The 21,360-nt window shown below is 32.9% G+C and overlaps 1 protein-coding gene across 1 annotated transcript; it reads left to right on the top strand.

Moving 5' to 3' along the window:
- The first annotated feature begins 8,660 nt into the window (after nucleotides 1-8,660).
- Nucleotides 8,661-11,928, top strand: LOC122010080 (DNA-binding protein HEXBP-like). The gene is made up of 5 exons (XM_042566455.1): nucleotides 8,661-9,024; nucleotides 9,218-9,356; nucleotides 10,008-10,099; nucleotides 11,019-11,121; nucleotides 11,388-11,928. The coding sequence occupies exons 1-5, from the start codon at nucleotides 8,752-8,754 to the stop codon at nucleotides 11,609-11,611; spliced, it is 831 nt and encodes a 276-aa protein (XP_042422389.1). The 5' UTR covers nucleotides 8,661-8,751; the 3' UTR covers nucleotides 11,612-11,928.
- Nucleotides 11,929-21,360: the final 9,432 nt, after the last annotated feature.

Here is a 21,360-nt window from a genome sequence, read left to right as displayed (position 1 = left end):
TGGGCTATTTTCCCTATAATTCTTCACTTTTATCTCAATACTCCATCATTATTATACAAACATGATATTAATATACATAAAAACATCTAAATTTTTAAAATAAAATTTGATTTAACCCCAAAAAACCTCACAAAACCCTATATTTAAGTCAACCCAGGTCAACCCGAACCCGACCCGATCCAACCCGAAAATTTTTAACTCTCCAACCCTCCAACCCGAACCCGACCCGAACCCAAAAATGTCCAACCCGAACCTGATTTTTTTCGGGTTGACTCGAATTGGGTTGTCGGGTCGGGTTCATTTTTGACACCCCTAGCCAACTTACCAGGTGCTAAAAATTTTACAAGCTTTTGAATGTTACCTACACTGTTTTTTGTAAGCATTTGTTTCATCTGTTAAGAGAAACAATGTAACATATTAGTACAAATAATAAAAATATGAAATGAGCTCGAATAAATAAACAACTCACACATAAAAAAATGGATATATTTATCAAATGAGCTATCAAATGAGAATATGGTCACAATTCACGGATTTCAAACACATCAACTCAAATGCTTGTCTATCACATTCAAATAAATGGGCATTTAAATCCACGGATTTCAAATAAACAAATCATATGAGAATATGGTTCAAATTGATTATAAATAAACAATTCACATTCAAATCCACGGATTACAATCCATGCACTCACATTCAATCCACAGATTGTGCACTCACAATCCATGCACAAACAATTCACATTCAATCCATGCACTCACATTCAAATCCACAGATCCTTGCACTCACATTCAAATCCACGGATTGTGCACTCACAATCCATGCACAAACAATTCACATTCAATCCATGCCCTCACAATTACAAAAAGATCAACTTGCCTATCACATTCAAATGCTTCACACAGACAAATCACATGGTCAACACCTGCTACTACAAATCCATGGATAACATGAACATATTAGTACAAATAGTAAAAATATGAAATGAGCCACTCACACATAAAAAAATAGACATTTATCAAATGAGAATATCATAAAAAAACAAATATGATAAGTTGGCACTACTTTTTTATTTGTTTGACTGTGAAGACATGCAACCCACCAACAAAACCACAAAAATACATCAAATCGACGTAAATCCACCTAAAGAACAATCTTCATCATACGGACTTCATCCACGGACATATATCTCAAATGGATATATGAGATGCAATTTTCATCATACAGATTTCATTCACGGGCATTATTGCTTTCATCCTCTGTTGGTTGTGGCATCTCATATACATCTCGAGGTTGTGTCTTAACTACAACATGCCAACCTTTATTGATGTTATCAATGACATAAAACACTTGTGAAGCTTGATTGGCCAGAATAAATATATATATGGAAGCTTACTCGAGGAAAGGTTGTACTTCATTGCAATTCTTTAAAATATATATATGTGAGCTTTCTTCCATTCATCATCATCGAGAATACAACTTGTACCACCTCCTAATGCCCGCCCACAATGTGAAAATATGGATATTTCACCTTCATATTTATGAAAGCTATTGTCACAGTTTTGCTCAAGTCTATTAAATTTTGTATTATTGTCTTTCAAATATCTTGAGCAAAGAGTCATACCCTCTTTTGCTATATAGCCCTCTGCTATTGAGCCTTTCGGACGAGCCATGTTGCGAATTAGTTGTTTTAACTTATACAACATACACTCAATAGGGTACATCCATCGATATTGGATAGGTCCACCAATCTTAGCCTCATTAGCCAAATGAACAGACAAATGGATCATCACATACAAAAAAGAAGGGAGAAAAACTTGTTCCAACTTGCAAAGAGTAATTGGAATTTGAGATTCAATTTTTTGTAACTCATATGCCTTCAATGTTTTAGCACACAAACTAGTAAAGAACAAAGACAACTCAATGAGTGGTTCACACACTGCTTTAGGGAGGAGGCCACGTATCCCAAGAGGAAGTAGATGTTGTAAAAGGACATGAAAATCATGACTTTTTAAACTTGAGATTTTGTGTTCTTTCATGTTAACACTTTGAGAAAATTAGATGAAAACCCATCTGAGACTCTTAATTGCTTAAAAAATAAGCAAAACAAGTGTTTCTCCTCTGTAGATAAAGTGCAGGATGCAATGGGCATCTCAAGCTTATCCCCCTTACGAATTAGATGCAAATCTGGTCTAATTTTCATAGCTTCCAAATCAAGACGAGCTTGGACATTGTCCTTAGTCCTCCCCTTCGTATTCATAATTGTCTTGATTATATTCTCACATATGTTCTTTTCAATGTGCATCACATCCAGATTGTGTCTTAACAAAAGAGAACTCCAATACGGAAGTTCAAAGAAAATACTTTTCTTATTCCAATTATCACCTCTTTTTTCATGTGATATTTTCATCTTTCTTTTAACATCTTTAGTCAAGATGATTCCTTCAAGGTCATTCACTTGAGCAAGCACATCACCACCTGAAAGTGAAAGTGGCGATTGTCTTACCTCTTTAGTTCCATCAAACAAACTTTTATTTTTTCTCCATTTGTGGTTGCTATGAAGATAACGTCGATGACCCATATAACATTGCTTTTTTACTATTAGCTAACCTCATAGAACAAGTGTCTTTGTTACAACAAGGACATGCCATCTTACCTTTGGTACTCCAGCTAGATAGATTACCGTATGTAGGAAAATCATTGATTGCCCACAATAAAGATGCATGCAATTTAAAATTTTGACGAGTTGAAGCATCAAATGTTTCGACGCCTAGTTCCCGCAACTCCTTCAACTCTTCTATCAAAGGTATAAGATAGACATCGATAGCATCTCCTGGACCCTCAGGACCTGGTATGAGACTTGAAAGAATAAAATTAGATTCTTTCATGCACATCCATGGAGGCAAATTGTATGGAATGAGTATTACTGGTCAACTGCTGTATGAATTTTTTGAATGAGTAAATGGTTGGAAACCATCACTAGCAAGACCAAGTCGTACATTTCGAGGTTCAATGGAAAATCTTTATGCAGATCATCAAATGACTTCCATGCCATAGAATCAGCTGGATGTCTCATCACTCCATCATCCACTCTTTTTTCATGATGCCATCTCATAAAAGAAGCAGTCTTTTTAGACATGAATAACCTTTGAAGCCTTAGCTTTAAAGGAAAGTAATGCATGGTCTTCACTGCTAATTTCTTCCCGTTGTCTCAAACTTTGGTTTCTCGAGTATGACTATTGGCTTTCCATCTAGAAGCACCACATATTTTGCACATGTTAGACTCCTCTTCTTCCTTCCAATACAGCATATAATCATTGATACACACATCTATTTTTTGATAAGAGAGACCAAGATCTTTAATAATTTTTTTTGCATCATAATAGGATTATGACAAATTAGAACCGATTGGGAGTATTTGTTTCAATAATTGCTTTGCTTCGTCATTCAGTTCCTCTCCATTCTTATTCTTTGACGAACCAATTTCCAATCCACTTCTATCAAAACCATCCATGTTAGGATATACCATCCATCTATTTTTTTTGCATCACAATCACTTCCTTCCAATTCTTCGTCATCAGATGAAGACTCACCAAACCTTTCACCATGGTGATACCAAATTGTATAATTTGGCATTATTCCATTCACATTTAGATGAATTTCAACTACTTCACGAGATCCATAATCAGTGTTATTACACTTGACACATGGACACCGAATACTATTCTCTTCACCTGTCTTCTTAAAAGCATAATTCAAAAATTGTTCAACTCCAACCTTGTAGTTTTCATTGAACCGATCATTGAAAAAACTCATCCATTCCTTACTAGGTGCCATTTTCATTTTACAAATATGAATTCTTGCTCCAAAAAAAAAAGAAATCTGCAACAGATTGATAGGCAACACAACATAAAGGTATGCTTTATAATGCTAAAAAATGATAATTCTTAAGGGAATATTAGAAGTTCCAAGAATTTGGAAAGAAATTATGAATAACAAAATAATTACTAATAGTTAACAAATATGCATGTTAAACAAACTAATAGTGGGAACAATAGGTGATACAAATGAAGCAATTAAACTAGAAAGTGTTTACATTGCTAATGCTTCTAGCATGTTCTATAACATATCCGTAACAAAGTGTGTAGCATCAGAAATTGAAGATACCATTCGAAGTTTAAAGGTGATACAAATGAAACAATTAAACTAGTATGATTCGGTAAGATGAAAGTGTTTTTGGCACAGATGAGAAATTTTAAAGCGTCACATGTTCTTAAGGAATGCCTTCTAGAGGTACTATTGACAGAAATTGCTAATGCTTCTAGACGAAAGTGTTTTTTTTTGTGGAACGGGAAAAAAAATAGGCTTAGGCTTACCTTTGATTGAACTTCCTTGGTTGTTGCTGAGAGGGAAGGAGATGAGGGCTTAGCTTTGGCTTACGGAAAGGGAAGGAGACGAGCAAGGGCTGCACCATTATTGAGAGTAGAAAGAAGCGCGAAGGAAGGAAGGCATAGTTTTGACTTGCGGAGAGGTGCGTCATCGCGTGTCGCTCGCTCGCTGTGTAGAGGAGAAGAGACGCACGAACCCACCTAGGGCAAAAAAAAAAAAAAAACGTAACAATTAAAACACGAACTTGGAAAAAATAATATTTTTTTTAATAGTTTTTAAAACTTCAGTGGAAAACAAATTAACACAAGCATAGTTACGAATATATAATATAATGTGTTATATATGTTTGTGTTACAAATATATAATGTGTTACAAATTAACACAACCATAGTTAATTTGTTTTACAAATTAAATATAAATGTTTGTGTTACAAAACATATATATGTTTGTGTTATATATAATTGTAACTATAGATAGCACAAGCATATTGTGTTATATATGTTTTTAATATAATATTAACAAAAATTTTATTTGCTGAAAAATTTGGTGAAAAATTTGGCGCCTAAAAATAATACTCAATTATGAGGGGATTTATTTTGTATTCACATAATGACGGGATTTGTTATCTATAGTTACGAAATTAAAAACTCATCACTAATAATTTAACTTTTTAACCATGCTTATTTTTACCCTCATAAAAACTTCAAGAATTATGGTTTTAATGACCATTTTTTCATACCCTCATTAAGTTTTCGTCATTAAAAATCAAATTTCTTGTAGTGATATATAGTAGCTATGACCTCTTTAGTCCTATACCAATGAACTTAATAGGCCAGATTGTTTAGAGGGGTATCTTGTACCCATAAAGTATAATATTAAAAAGTTACATTCGTGTCTATAATCACATATAGTCCAAGTGGGAGATTATTGGATTTAATATCCTTTAAGGTGGACTCACATGTGATTTAAGAGATTTGCGATATTAAATCTGTTAAGTGATCTAACATAAGGTTATTAGGTTTCGGGTTATTGGATGTGGGTTTAATATGTAGAACTCTTTAGCCCAATTCGTTATTATCTATGGGTTGATAACGAATTGGATTCCTATATAAAAGGGAGGTCCCTAAGGGTTTAGGGTATCATCTTGATTTAGCTTCTTGTTCCCAATGACAAGAAGCTTTTTAGCGTCGTCATCCCCTAAGCCCCTTGAAACATCCTCCCCGTTTGCTTCCGCTTCTTCTTTCTTGGGATCTTTAAGACAACGTTAAAGGACGAAAATATGACTCTTCAATTAGATTCTTTGTGTTTATGTTTGTGTATTTATGCCATATTCTTGAAAAACGAAGATCCATGCTCATATGTTCTCGTCTTTTCTCTATTCGAGTTCTTATTTCGTTCCTAGAATTTATGAGGTTAGGAGAAAATTCTGTTAGTATTAGTCCTAGTACCAATTATGAGATGATTGTAAAAGACTCATTTTGTATCATATATCATTATTAATAAAAGGTAAAGTTGGTTATTATATTTATTTTAGTTCAGTGTCAATTGAATAAGTATAATAATATCCTTGGGTAGTAGGTTCTTATCTACAGTATATCAATTGGTTGAATTGATAGTGAGATATTGTAGAGAACACTACTCTTAACTATTCCTAGTCGAGCATTAATATACAAGGATAATATTAATGTGTTGAGACTAGCATGTAGGTCAACGGATGACTTGATCTCACAAGTCATGGATATGAGATATCAGGTTGATTCTTGGGTATATATTAGAGAATATATACTGAATGACCCGCCATGAGAATGTTTCATGGATCATTATATGAGTGTCATAAATATTCTCTTGTGACTATTGGTATGAATAGTCCTTAGACCTGAAGTCACTAAGGTTCCCTACATAAGGAGTTGTGTACTTTGGTATCGACAAATGTCACTTGTAACAAGGTGGACAATAAAGTCGATCACTGGTAATGCAATGAATTATGCAGAGGGATGTGAGTGATGTAGATGAGATCTATCCCTTCCATATGACGGAAGTGATATCTGTGAGCCCCTTGATTAGTAGGACACAAAGAAAGCATGACCATGCTCAAATGAGTCAATATGAGATATTGAGCTTATTTGATTGAGTGTGTCTACTTAGAGATCAAGAAACACAAAGGTTGATAAGAGGATGACACGGTCTATGCCTTATTGATCAATCTAGATATCAAGGATAGAGGGATCAAGTCATACAAGATAATAGTCACGGACATGTTAGGTCATATCTCGACTTTCTCATCACTTGGGTAGCAATGATGCCTTACTAAATGTCACTCATTGCTTATGTATCTAAATGTTGATTTGGGTACATTGCCAACGTTACGAGAACCTATTGGGTCACACACAAAGAACAAGTAGATTTGAAGATGAATTCATATGATGAATCATTGGATTAAGTCTAATCCGAATTAGGTTTATTGAGTTAGACTCAATTAGATCTAGTTATTGAATCAAGTCCAATTCAAACTAGACTTGAGGAAGTCAATTCAAATTAATGAAATAGTGATTCATTGAATTTGAATTGCATGAGAATTAAATGAGTAAAACTCGATTGAATTAGACTTGAGTTAGACTCAAGTTAGTTAGACTTGAGTTAGACTCAAGTGAGTTATACTTAAGTTAGACTTAAGTGAGGATAAATGAGAAGACATTCATTGAATTTTTGAAATTCAATGAATTATTATATTCAATTTTTGAAATAGAATGAAAAAATGAGGAGTTTCAAAATGACCCTTAATGGAGAGTGAATACTCATTAAGGCTCATTAATGGAATTAATGGAATTAAGTGTTTTTATTGGATGAAAAATACTTAAGTCATTTTACTCTCATTTTTTCTTACTTTTCATTATCCTTCCTCTTCTTCTTCCTCTCTTGGCCGAAATCACTCTTGGTTGCTAGCACAACCATAAGTGTTTTTCTTCTTCATTTTGTGAGTTTGTGAGACAAACGGAGGAACACTTATTCGTGTGGATACTGAAAGAGGTACGGACGCTTGATCGTGCTGAGATCCGAGCTGTCGGGAGATCGTGTGTACACTATAAAGGTATACTCTATCATGTTCTTAGATATAAACTTAGTATACAATTATGTTTCCCTTCGCATGTATCTTCTGGAGGAAATAGGTTTTTCCGCTACGTGTTTGCGTGTTTAGCAACCTATTTTCTTACAAATTCATGTTCTATCATCAAGCGATCCAACACCGAATCTTTTCAAAGATCTACAATATATATATAAATTCAGGATTAAAATACCAAATTAGATCAATGGTAACACAAAAGAGTAAGTATAGTGATGTTGGAGAGAATGAGGATAAGAGGAATACCGATCCACAATCATACTACTAGAAGATCTATGCATGAGAAACATATAGAAAATAAATATATAAAATGTCACGGGATGCTAGTCTTTTGAGCCGTCCGCCACGAGTGCTTCCCGATTTAACCGATGAAAAATTTTTATAGGATTAGACCGGTCACCTCAAGCCCGGTGTTATCTATAAAATGTGAGAATATGATGAAAATTCCATTTGAGATAATTGCTTGAATTTAAGCTAGATCAAATGAGCCACATGATTTAGGAATCATTTATGATGCACATATTTGATAATATTTCAATTTGAAGGAGAACATAGGAGTATGTGGTAAATGATAGAGTGCTTTTCTCAAATAATAATTAGAGTTCAAAACTCACACAACCTATGTACACCATGTTTCAACAACTAGTGATGCTCGACATCATGTTAGGAGCTACCTTATTTTCTAAATTTGCCAAAATGTGAACTTGGATCATCCACCTCAGAATTAGTCAGTATATAAAAATATTAATAAGATTAGGTAATGTTGAACATGAGAGGATTGATCTAGTCTGATCCTACGAAAATTTTCTATCGACCGCTATAATAAATCGGAAAGCGTTCATGATGGACGGTCTAGAAGACTAATATCTCTTATTACACGTCACATTTAGAGGAAGAATTAGGTGGTTTATAAACTAGTATAAAAGATTGAAATGAGTTCTAATGCAATGATAGCATTATTTAGATGGTAGAACAATGTTAGATAGATATTTTATTTATAGAGAAAATATCTTCCCTTAATTAGAAACAAGTTGCTCAGATGATAAAAATACCCTTTGAAGATATAATAATTCTCGGGCCCAATGGGTTGAGAACCCTCCGACCCGCGCCCGTTAATTAACGGATCTTCTTTATTTAAAAGGGTTGGGGAAGGAACCAGGGAATAGAATTTCTCTCGTTAAACCCTTCGCTTACGGAGCTGCAGCTTCTCGCCGACTTGCTCGAGAGAACGAAGGGGAGCGATGGTGAGCAAGAGGCAGAAGGAGGCGCGGAAGAGGTTCGCGGAGGCGAATCCACGACCGGAGGATGCCACCACTTCGATCCCCAAGGCGGAGAAGGGGACGAAGAAGAGGAAGGCGGGTGGCGGCTTCTGGAAGAAGAGCGGAACTTCAGCTCTGAGGAAGCACCCACTCAGGGTCCCGGGGATGCGTCCCGGAGAGAGCTGCTATATCTGCAAGTCAACTGGCCACATCGCCAAGCTGTGCCCCGAGAAGGCCCTATGGGAAAGGAAGAAGGTCGCCTCTCTTTTTTCCCCGTTGTTTAACCTAACTTCTCATCTTCATTTGTTTTTCCACAATGTTGGGCCGGAAATTATTGAAAAGTCTCTTCTTTTCAAAAGAACTAAGAACCAAACAGTTCATAATTGAAACATGTTTTGGGAGTACAGACATTTAGAGCAGTCACAATAATGAATCATGTTCTTTCCAGATATGTTTGCTTTGCCGACAGCGGGGGCATAGTCTTAAGAATTGCCCAGAGAGTTACGGCACTAATGAGAAGAAAATGTGTTATAATTGTGGAGAAGTTGGGCATTCACTTTCCATGTGTCCACTGCCCATTGAAGATGGTAATTGTCTGTTCATTTCTTTGCTTAATACATGCACTAGTTGTATGCAATCAAATGGCTTAATCAGATTGCTTGCATTTACTTCATCCGATGTCCAAAAAAATAATAGTGGAAAAACTTGTAGATATGCTGAAGTGACTATGACATCTAATTTGTAAATTTTCAAATATAAATGTTCAAGGCTATTATTGCAGCAAGTACCATGGTAAAGATAGTATTGCTTGTGAAATAATATAGGAATTGTTACATGGACAATTTTGCATGAAGAAAATGCTCGTGGAAAGTTGTGGTTCTATTCTGTCTAGTATTTTTAAAGTCTCTAAATTTCGTAATACTGATCTCATGAAATTTATCTTGCAGTCTGAATATTTTCCCCTAGTTAGTTTAACACTGTTATTTTGGAAACTTAGTTTATACCAGTAACTACTGCTTATGCTGTGGTTATTTTTTCAATCTAATTCTGTTTTAGGTTGGTAAGTTTAGTTTGTTATTCGTTACTTGTAGTTTTCCCCCCTACTGGTAATATTATCGAGGAAATATTTTGTTCCCTAGATATTTTGATTTCATAGAAAAACTGAACCCGATGATTTTGTTGCCTTAGTAGTGCATATTTTGATTTCATACTTTTAATTGAAAATCTTTTGATTGTAGGGGGAACAAAATTTGCAAAATGCTTCATCTGCAAAGAACAAGGGCACTTGAGTAAGAATTGTTCAAAAAATGCACATGGAGTCTATCCAAAGGTACGCGTACTAATACTTCCATGGGACAAGAAAGAAATATACACATCAGGCAATAACTAGATGAACAGCTAGTGGCAATATAATATGCAGGCAATTCATTACTGTGGTCATTGGAGTCTAATAAAAGCTTGAAACTATGATTATAAGAGAGAATATTGCTCGACAAAGCTCTTTACATGTAGCAGTTCTAGCTTAGCTTATATTGTCAGTTCATTCATGTAAAAAGGAAAGGGCTTTACTTTGCAAAAATTCCACTTTGTTTCTTTTACCTCACTACTATTTTTTTACGCAGTCTTTGTATTACCTAGTCTAATGTCCTAGTTTTTAGATAAGTTAGTTAATCTGGAGCTTATAAATACATGGGTTCCTGTCAAAAGACAAGGCTTGTTACATACCCCTTGTTAGTCTTAGACAAAGTCCATTATGTTCAATTTTTCTATGAATTTATTATCTATTGGCACTCTCACTAAATCCTTAAATTGTTGTCTAACAGATACAGATTTTATTATCAAATGTATATTTCTGACAATTAAGTCATTTGTTGGGTTCATTGTTGGAGACTTGGAGTCTTATTAGAAACACTGCTTGGTATCTGTTGAAGGACTTTAATCCTATAGTTATTAGATGTTTGTGAGATTAGACAGGACATATCTTTGTGTTATGCATTAGTTCTGAAAGTGTCAATTTAAAATGGGTTTAGGCACACCACACACCAGATGATTCTCTGGGATAATTTGATCATTACCTTGATATAGTAATTGTGTTTTTATGATTCTCATACATCTAGCTACTCTACCACTAAAGTGCCTTTACTCGTGCTTGGTCATGTTGTGACACTTCTTTTTTCTGTTTCATCTCATATTTACTTGAATAACATCGTAGAACTCAAGTTGATTGATGTTGAGTTACCATATGTTAGGGCGGTTCGTGTAAGAGTTGTGGTGAAGTGACTCATTTGGCCAAGTACTGCCCAAGCAAAAGACACAAAAGTTTGCCCACTTCAACAGGAGAACACAAATTTTGTAAGTTATAGTGACTTATTCGTGTGTGTATACTTTATTCCTTTAAACTCTTGAGACAACTTTACTATTCCATTAATCTATCTTTATAGAATGTTTTAATAAAACATGACAATTTACAAATGAACTTAATCATCATTCATTTTTATGAGAAGAAATTTAGGAACAAACTACTGAATCATGGAGACTTGTATCATGGTTTCTCCGAGAGATTTGAAATTAGCAATGCATTATGTTATTTCACTGACACGCTGCTTCATTGATGCAAGTGGACGACCCCGACCCCAGCGAAGACCAGCAAAGGTCACACAAAATTCATCAGAGTGGGGACGACCTTGAAGATGATTTTGTGGAAGCAAGCACCTTGCAAAGCAAGAAGAATGGTGACTCCAGCACTAACTTGGCATCTGCCATTGGGATGGAGGATGTCACAAAGAACATACGCGAAAAAACAAAGAAGCAGGGCCCCAAAATAGTAAATTTCCATGGCTGACAATGACACTCATTAGCTGTTGATGGATCTTTCCATGAGTTTTCTGCTGAATACCTTGATCATATGGATCTTTGTTCGCCATTTTCATCTGTGGAAAAAACAAACATTTGTCTCCTTTTTATAGCCATTTCCATCTGGTTAAAAGGAAAACTTAAGAGTGTCTAATGGCTTTAGGGGTGCAGCCACCTCTATGCTCTTAGATTGTTGTCAACTAAGAGGATGTTTTACGGAGTTTCCTCAAGCTATTGTTATGTTTTGTTTGGTTGTAAAAATCTATTTGAAATATGAATTCTTATAGAATCATGAATTTTTATTCAGAAATAGCTACAATAAATAATTATTATTTTTTGTGTTTTAGGAGTAATAAGTTAGGCTAGACAAAACGATTGGAATTAAGTGATAAAGATGAAAAAGATTTTCAATAACATGCCGATTTTTTTCTTTTCCAGAACCTTGAAGTATTTGTCAATTATAATCAAATATAGTGTTCATAATTCCAGATACTAAGTTAAAAACTTTTTTTTTTGCCATGTTAATCTGAATTAAAACCTTATCCTAAATAGAGCTGTCCAGTTTGTGATGAGTAGGGTTATAAATGAATTGTGAATAAATTTGGTGTTTGACCTTATAAGAGTTTATTTATATTTGTTCAATATGTATAAAGTTAATTAAATAAACAATCTTGAACAATTTGATAAGTTAAATGAACAAGTTTGAATATATATATATTCGATTTGTTAATGTTCATGAATAATATTTGTCAACATGTTTATGAATGTAAACAACCTTGAACAGTTTGATAAGTTAAATGAATAAGCTTGAACATATATGTATTCGACTTGTTAATGTTCATGAATAATATTCGTGAATATATTTATGGATAATATTTGTGATTAGAATCATGTATGACCTTGCATTAGATAATTTGTAAATTAATTTATATTTTAAAAATTGACACAATGATTATATTCTAATTTATTAAATAATTTTGACCAACTTTTTTTGTATTAAAATTAACTTTTAAAAACGAGGATAAAATTTCTATTTAGAATATTTCATAATTTATAATAGTCTTGATGGAATAATTGATCAAAATAATCTTAAAATTTGATTCATCATCCAAATTGATTAATTCGGTTTAAAGTATATAAGTATTAATAATGGTCAATTTCAATATATTTATTTCAATTTTTACATGAATTGTTTATGTATAAATCGATTTATTAATCAATCTATAGCTTAAAAATTATTAATTATCATCATTATGAGTTTTAAAAATATTTATATATTAAACTAATTCCATTTTTAATCTAATAATAATTTAAAATCAGAGTTTACTAAAAACAAGTAATTATATTATTTTTTATTTATTTGATATATATAAAAAAAATCATTATCAAATATAATAGTCACAAAAAAAAAATAAAATGAGTATCATAAGATGCTATATCTATCCTCCTGGACATCGTGTAACTTCTAGTATACTAGATATGATAATGGGTTAGATATTCATATTTCATATTCTCTATCCCTATACTTTTTATGATATTCACTCCATCTAGTATTCAACTTTTATTCTCATTCACATATTCGTCGAGTTATCGAATATTTATACCCTACCCAAATATCTTATTATCACTTATAATTTGTCAATTTCAAAGAAGCTATAGATATTTATCAAATTTTTAAGAAATATATAAAATCTAATAGGATATTCGGATCGGATATAGCCTAGGGTAGGATTCTACCAAACCAATCTCCATATCCAAATTTAAAAATCTTCACACTCCATTACTAAATTATTTAATTCGGTCAAAAAAAATCCTTTATATATCCTCCTCTATTCTAGTCGATTATTAGATCTTCTATTAGATTCCTTATTATCCCTAAAGTATAGGGTGGGTCATCCCAGCCTCGAGATTTCAAATCTTAAGAATTGCAAGGAATTTATTTCCCACGTTTTAATTACTAGACTATCGAGCTACTGTGTGGGCTGCCAATTTAATTTTCAAATTTATTTAATGAATAAATCAGAGTAAGAACGCGGACGAAAAGCTCATATACGTGCATTATAAATAAAATTGTAAATTTAATAATTTATCTTGACAATTGACATCACTGTTTTTTTTTAATTTATAGGAAAAGCAAGGTAAAAGTAACTTTGATTTTATTTACAAAAGAATATAAAAATTAAGCTTCATGTCAACATTTAACTATCAACAAAGGTTAACTATTATTTTTAATAAATTGTATTAATTATTATCCTGATAATTATTAATTTATTTATTTTGAACACAAATACTCAATTTAAATTTTAAAATTTATAATATTATTTTAAAATAAGTTTATTATTTTTTTCTCCATGAATATTAAATGGTAGAGAAATATTTAATTTATAATATTAAATATATTTTTCTCAATTATTTTTCACTGATAGAGACTCCTTTCCAATGTAGCGTGTCCAAAATTTTAAATGTACACTCAACACAGATAGGATCCTCTGGTCCTTTGTGGATCAGAGGATAATCCATTGATTATAATTTGTGGATTATGATAGATTCTATCTGTTTAAGTGATGGAGTATATTAAAATGAACAAATTTATAAAGTGGACCATCCTTTGATCTGTAAATTATGGACAAGAGGATCCATGCTCACGCTTAACATTCTATTCCGGACTTCGTCTATTCGGCTTCCAACAAAAAACCTAATCATAAGAAGTTACTTTCCACTTCTTCCTTCTTTATCTATTTTTCTTTTTATTTGTTGTTTTATTTCTTTCTTTCTCTTTTCCTCAGTCCTCACAACTCGCTTTCGTATTGTTCTTCTCCATCTTCGTGGTCTGCCAAATCATCGTCACCAATCAAAATCTTCCACTTCCAAACTTGTTTTCTAGGCCACACTCAGTGCCGCATGCTCTTCATCCTAACCTTCTAGTAGTGCTCTACCTTACTCCTTCCATATGCTCTTTGCCTTGCTCCACAAAAGGTAAGTAATTTTTATTTTTTTCTCCCTTTTTCCGTGATTACTCCATTATTTTGTTTAATTAAGTTTGATATATTTTGTTAACTCTATGTGATATATTATTAGTTCACTTTTGTTATAATTTGTGACAAATTTTTAATATCATTTATTTGATTTTCTTAATATTTTTATTATCTTCTGTCATCTATTGTGGCAAAGGCGAATACGCTCACCCCAGCGCCCCTGTCAATCCGTCCCAGGGTCAACATGGAGGAAGTAAATTACAGACGACTACTAATCTTCTGCCATCTATGTCATATATGGAGGAGACAAATGTTTCTATTATTAAGGAAATCTTGATAAAGAAGTTGAAAAAAAAGTAAGAATAGTCCATTTGATAAAAAAAAATAACAAAAGACATTAAAGGTTTGGGAAGGCTTTAGTGAAGTTAGTCTTGCTAATGGCACAAGAAAAGCCAAATGCAACCATTGTAGATAATTATTTTTAAAGAATAAGGATGACGTCACAAATACAATTGTTTAGACATCTACAAGGTTGTACAAAGTCTTGGATTGTTATACACCTGAGAGGGGGGGGCTTAATCACGTGGTTTTAAAAAACTTTTCTTTTTAAACTTTTAAAAACAAAGTGCGCGCAACGAAAAAAATAGAAACGAAAAAGCAAGAACTCGATCGATTACTTGATTTGGAGCCTTCAGTGACTCCTATTCTAAGACCCACAATTTCGTGGACAGTATCGATGGGTAATTCACTATAATTCTCTTCCAGAACCGTCGAAAGAGGAAAACGAGTACAATAGAAAAGATAGAATAAGTGTAACAAGCTATACTTTCCTTTTAAGCAATAATTAAGTACACAAACAAAACTTTGTTACCCAACACTTGTAAATTGTCAAATCGAGCTCGGTGTTGGACAACTTCTTAGTAGTAGTCGCACATAGCAGTGTCGTAGCAGAGCATCAACACGAAGTCGGAGCAGTCAGAATGTTGAACGAACACGTAGAAGTTTGTAGAAGAGATGTACTTGAGTTGTTTTTAAGATTTGGGTGAAACCTCCTTTTATTGAGTGTTGAATTAAGGTGTCTTCCATAGCAATGGAGGCGCCTTCAACCCGCAACTCTTATCCCAAATAGCCCACCTCTTATCATCGACAAAGTCCATTTTTATCTGACTGAAGACACCTTCCAAGCTCTTGAAGGCGCCTTCCATTGCCTAAACTCAAGGCACCTTTCTTTGCATGGAAGGAGTCTCGAGTACTATTCACCCAAGGTATTTTGTACTCCTTGTGCTCTAGAAAATGTGTTAGTCTAATATAAAATATCTAACCCGTAAAACAAAGTTATCACAATAAAAATATGATCAAATTATGACTTAAATCTTATTTTACCAAGACCAGTATTTCATCATGATTTCAACTTAAATTTCCCAAATGGCTCTAAGCTGGACCGCGCCTAAAGTCTCACCGGTACTCGTCCTTACTGAATCTCTCTCCTCTAGTGACTTACCTCATTTATCAATCCAGTTACATGCATATAAGTATACCAAAGTATAAGATATTTAAACACACAAGTAAGTATATACATTTTTCAAAGTAAGCATAAAAACTTGTAGGTTTATTGGAGGGAGTAAATAATTTCAAGAAAGTTTTGCAAAGTATTTCCAAATAATTTTCAAAAAATATTTTTCAAAATACCTTTTAAGGCAAGTTTGTCAAAACAATTTATATAATAGTTTTCAAAATATTTTACATAATGACTTAGCAAAATATTTTTAAAGAAATTACCAAAGAAGGTTTTTAAAGTAATTAAGGAAAATTTGAAAACACTTTTTATTTCATTTTTCAAAATTGACATTTGAAAAAGTATAAGAGTATTTTTTTCAAAGTAAGTATAAGAGTAAGTTTCAAAATATTTTTTAAAAAGATTAAGTAAAAAAAGTTTTGGAAATATTTTCAAAATATTTTTTAAACAAAGTTTGAAAAGGTTTTTCAAAGTATTTTAATCCTTCTTCACCCTTAAGTTAACACTCCTCCTTAACTTGATATTTATGGTTCAAGGGGCTTTCTCTAATTATTTAAGGGACTTAGTGTTGGAATACTAATTTTTAGAAAGTATATAACTTTAAAAAACTATATAAGTTAAGTTTGAAGTCTTAAGTTCGAATTAAGTGTATTTTAATAAGTTTATTTATGGATTGATAGTTTATTTGAAACTAAATTAGATTGTTTGTTATCAATATTGATTAACTATTATTTAAATTTTAATTGTACTAAGTTAAGTTTAATTATATTTAAGTTTAAGTTAAATTAAGGAATTATTTTAAGTATGACTTTGATTAATTAATTTTCAAAATTGATTTAATTGAAATTTAAGTTAATTGATTAGTAATTTGATTGATTAAGTTAGTTTAAAGTTTTAATTAAGCTTTTAGTTGAATTATTTAATTACATTTTAAGATAATTAAATTTTACTTGATTTAATTATTTGTTTAATTAATATTTTAGTTTAAATTAATTGATTAATTCCATTTAATTAATTTAAGTAAAATTTAAGTTTAAATTAATTGATTTCATTAAAGTTTTTAAATTTTAGCTAAGTGTCTAAATTTTAATTAAGTTTATTTTTTTTAAAAAAAATTTAAAAATATTTTTTTAAAATAATTTTTAAAAGATCTAAAATAATTTTTAAAAGATTTAAGTGTTAATTTTTTTTAATTAAGAAATTAAGTGTTAATTTAAGGTTTTAATTATGTTTTAGTTTAAGTTTTAATTTACGTTTAAATTTTAGTCTAAGTTTTAATTTTAATTTTAAGTTAATGTTTGGTTTTAGGTTAAATTTAAATTTTATTAATCTAATAATCTCACCCAATCTAAGTTTTCAGACAAAAGTATCTTATTGTTTTGTGAAATGAGTTAAGTTAGATTTTTAGGGGTTGATTTAACTTGAATTAGATTCAAGTTTAACTTTAGGTTAATCAAGCAGACATTCTTTGAATAAATTTCTAGGTTGTGGTAAGTCACACGAGCATTATTAGAGTAACCACGTGTTTTGAGATTCTTCAAATAGTCCAACCCAAAGAACTTAATACAAAACTTTGGTCTAACTAATTTAAATTAGTAAGAGGTAGCTTCAGTTAGTTTTACTAAGTCAAATGTATCAGGTTGAATACATATGATTCTTCCTAGACATGCATTGAAGAGCTTGCCTAACCTAATATCATCCCAAACATCTCTAGTACTGTTTGCTGAGTTAAATTACTCCCTAATTTATCTAGCCCTAATTACCTAGCTATGTAAACTATTATTTTGGAGGTGTCAACTAGTTTGGTGCCTCCTCCTGAATTATTGAACTTGGATTTAAGTTTTAGATTTGTGTCAGATTTGTTTTATAGTTGTAATAAACTTGATTATAGTTTGAGTTTAGATTGATTTCATATTTATTTAATTTAAGGTTAGTTTTTTATTTATATTTTGGATTTGAATTATTTTGTCTTTGATTTTTTTGTTTGGGTTTGAATTACTTAGTTTATTTTGACTTATTAATGAGATGAACGTTTTATTTGTTGAGCTGGACTTGTATTTGAGTCTGGATTTATTATATACAGTTCATTGAGATCCAAGTATCATATCTAGGTACTTAGATCTTGTTGTGAATTTTTCTAACAATCCTTTTAGATTGGTCGCTTCAATTTTCAATTTAGAGTTTTCTTTCTCAATTCTTTCGACTTGAGTTGAGTTAGTGTTTTCTGTTTGAGAGTTAAGTTATTTCTTAAGGTGTTGATTTTCCTTAAGGAATGTGTCATTTTGATTTTCAGATTTAATTAATTTTTATTAAGACATGAAATAATTTTAAAAAACTTTGAAGTTAAAATAGTTTGTACCTCAGTAGAACCTTTGGAAACGAGTGCAGACTCGTGGCTTGATTCATATTCGGACTCTTCTTCATTTGAGTCATTTTCTGATTTGGATCTGGTTGCTATGAGCGCGAGGTAGATGACTTGCTTCTGATCTTCTATTTTCGATTCTTCTGAGGAGGATTCATCCCAGGTGGCGTAGAGTGCATTCCTTTTCTTCATTTTCTTAGTCTTGTCCTTTTGATTTGGACATTCGTGCTTGAATGCCCCTTTTTGTTACATCTGAAGTACGTCATCCTCACCTTTGATTCGTTGGGTGTCGATTTGATTACTTCTCATAAGTCCTTTGTGAAGTTGTTCTTTCTTCTAGTGAATATTTTTTCTGACTATGTTCACTAGTTGCTCCTCTTCATTTGAGTTTGATTCGTCTTTTGACTCAGGCTTAGTTTTGGTCTTTGCCTGCTTTGTGGAACCTGCAAAGAAATCTATACCCTTCTCAACCTATGTGGCATTAGTTTGTTCATATAATTCTAGTTCACAAAATAATTCATCCAACTTTAACTTAGAGAAATTCTTCGATACTCTATAGGCATCTACTATAGATGCCCACAGTGCATTTCGAGCAAAAGAGTTGAGAGCATACCTGATCATATTGTGGTTCTCAAGTTGATGCTCGATTAGGTGAAGGCCGTTTAGGATGTTCTTTATTCTGGCGTGGAGGTCCCACCATCCTACATTTTGATGTTAAATAAACTGTTCAAAAGTAAGTCTCCCTTGGTTACCTTTGAATTGAGCGTGCCCTCGTGTAATTCGACCAACTTGTCCTATAGCTCCTTCACATTCTCGTACGAGCCGACGCAGTTCAATTTTTCCTTTGTAAGTCTACACTGGAATGTGTTCATTTCCTTCAAGTCGATCTGGGCTCTTTTCTTATCTTCCGAATTCCATTTTTTTGGATCGAGAGGTACTTTAGTTGCTTCGTCTACTGGTGCCCTGTATCCTCATCGGATGGTGAATCATTAATCGATATCCGTTTTCAAGTATACCTCCATTATTCTCTTCCAGTAGGGGAAGTCATCCCTACTGAAGAGTGGAGGGCGAGTAGTGTTGTAGCCTTCATTTTGGGAAATTAAAGATGGAACTTTGCACACAAAAATAAACTAACAAAGAAATCTCAAGACTAGGTCTTAGATTAATAGTGTGGGAGATAATAAAAGTACTAAAACTCAATTGATATTGCACCAATTTAGAGTAATTCAAGCAAATTAAAGCGAAAAATTTATCTGAAGCGGCAACAGTGCCGATTCAAATTGATTTGAAGAAAATTAAAAAATTAAAGTGCAAAGTATAGGCAAATAGACTCCCTGTTTGATTGGTGGTTGCACTAATTTAGAGCTAACAGAGCTCTGATACCACTTATTGGATCATTACACACGTGAGGAGGGGGGAGGGGGAAGAGGGGAGGGGGAAGAGGGGAGGGGGGGAGGGGGGAGGGTGAATCACGTGATTTTAAAAATTTTCCTTTTTTAACTTTTAAAAATGAAGTGCGCGTAGCCGAATAAAAATAATAGAAATGAAAAAGCAAGAACTTAATCGGTTACTTGGTTCGGAGCCTTCAGCGATTCCTACTCCAAGACTTATGATCTTGCGGACCGTATCGATGGGTAAATCACTATAATCCTCTTTTAGAACCATCGAAAGAGGGAAACAAGTACAATAAAAAAGATAGGATAAGTGTAACAAGCTACACTTTCCTTTTAAGCAATAATTAAGTACACAAACAAAATTTTATTACCCAACACTTATAGATTATCAGATCGAGTTTGGTGTTGGATAGCTTCTTAGTAGTAGTTACACATAGCAACGTCATAACAAAGCAGTAGCATGAAGTCGGAGTAGTCGAAACTGTTAGCTATAGCCCTAGAGCCAATCATTTGATGATTGTATTATGAACTTATTGTATCATATTCTTATATTAATAAAGGTATTTGTTTGGTTATTATACTTACTTGTATTGGTGCCAAATAAACTAAGTATAATAACGTCCTTGAGTAGAAGGTTCTTACCTATATCAATCGATTGGTTGAATCGATAGTGAGATGATATAGGGAACACTACTCTTAATCATTCCTAGTCGAGTATTAACATTCAGGGACAATGTTAATGTAATAAGACTAGCATGTAGGTCAACTCGATGACTTGATCTCACAAGTCATGGATATAGAGATATCAAGTTGACACATGGGTATGCATTAGAGAATGTATACTGAATGACCCGCCCTGTGAAAGTATCATGGATCGTTATATGAGTGTCATATACTTTCTCATGTGGCTATTAGTATGACTACTAGTCCTTAGACCTGAAGTCACCATGGATCCATACATAAGGAGTTATTTACTTTGGTTTCGTCAAACGTTACCCGCAACTGGGTGGACTATAAAGGCGATTACTGGGTATGTAACGAATTATGCAGAGGGATGTGAGTGATGTAGATGGGATCTATCCCTCCTATATGACGGGAGAGACATCGGTATTCTTGATAGAGTGAGACCACGAAGTGCATGGCCATGCCCAAATGAGTCAATATGAGATATTGAACTCATTTGATTTAGTGAGTCTACTTGGAGTTCAAGATTTAGTTTGATCAGAGGATGACACGGTCTATGCCTCACATTGATCAATCTAGATGTCTAGGATAGAAGGACACTTGTCATATTTTGTGAGGAGTCACAATTAGTAGTCACAAGGTGATGTTGTATCTCAACATTCTTGTAACATTGGGTAGTAATGATATGTTGCTAGATACCGCTCATTACTTATGTTCCTAAATGGGTTTAGCGGCATTGCCAACGTTACAAGAACCTATAGGGTCACACACTAAGGACAAATAGATGGAGATTAGGTTCATATAATG

The sequence above is a fragment of the Zingiber officinale genome, chromosome 8A (genome assembly GCF_018446385.1).
Source record: "Zingiber officinale cultivar Zhangliang chromosome 8A, Zo_v1.1, whole genome shotgun sequence".
Classification (NCBI taxonomy): domain Eukaryota; kingdom Viridiplantae; phylum Streptophyta; class Magnoliopsida; order Zingiberales; family Zingiberaceae; genus Zingiber; species Zingiber officinale.
Note: the sequence above shows the minus strand (reverse complement) of the source record. Positions and strands in the feature narration are given on the sequence as shown.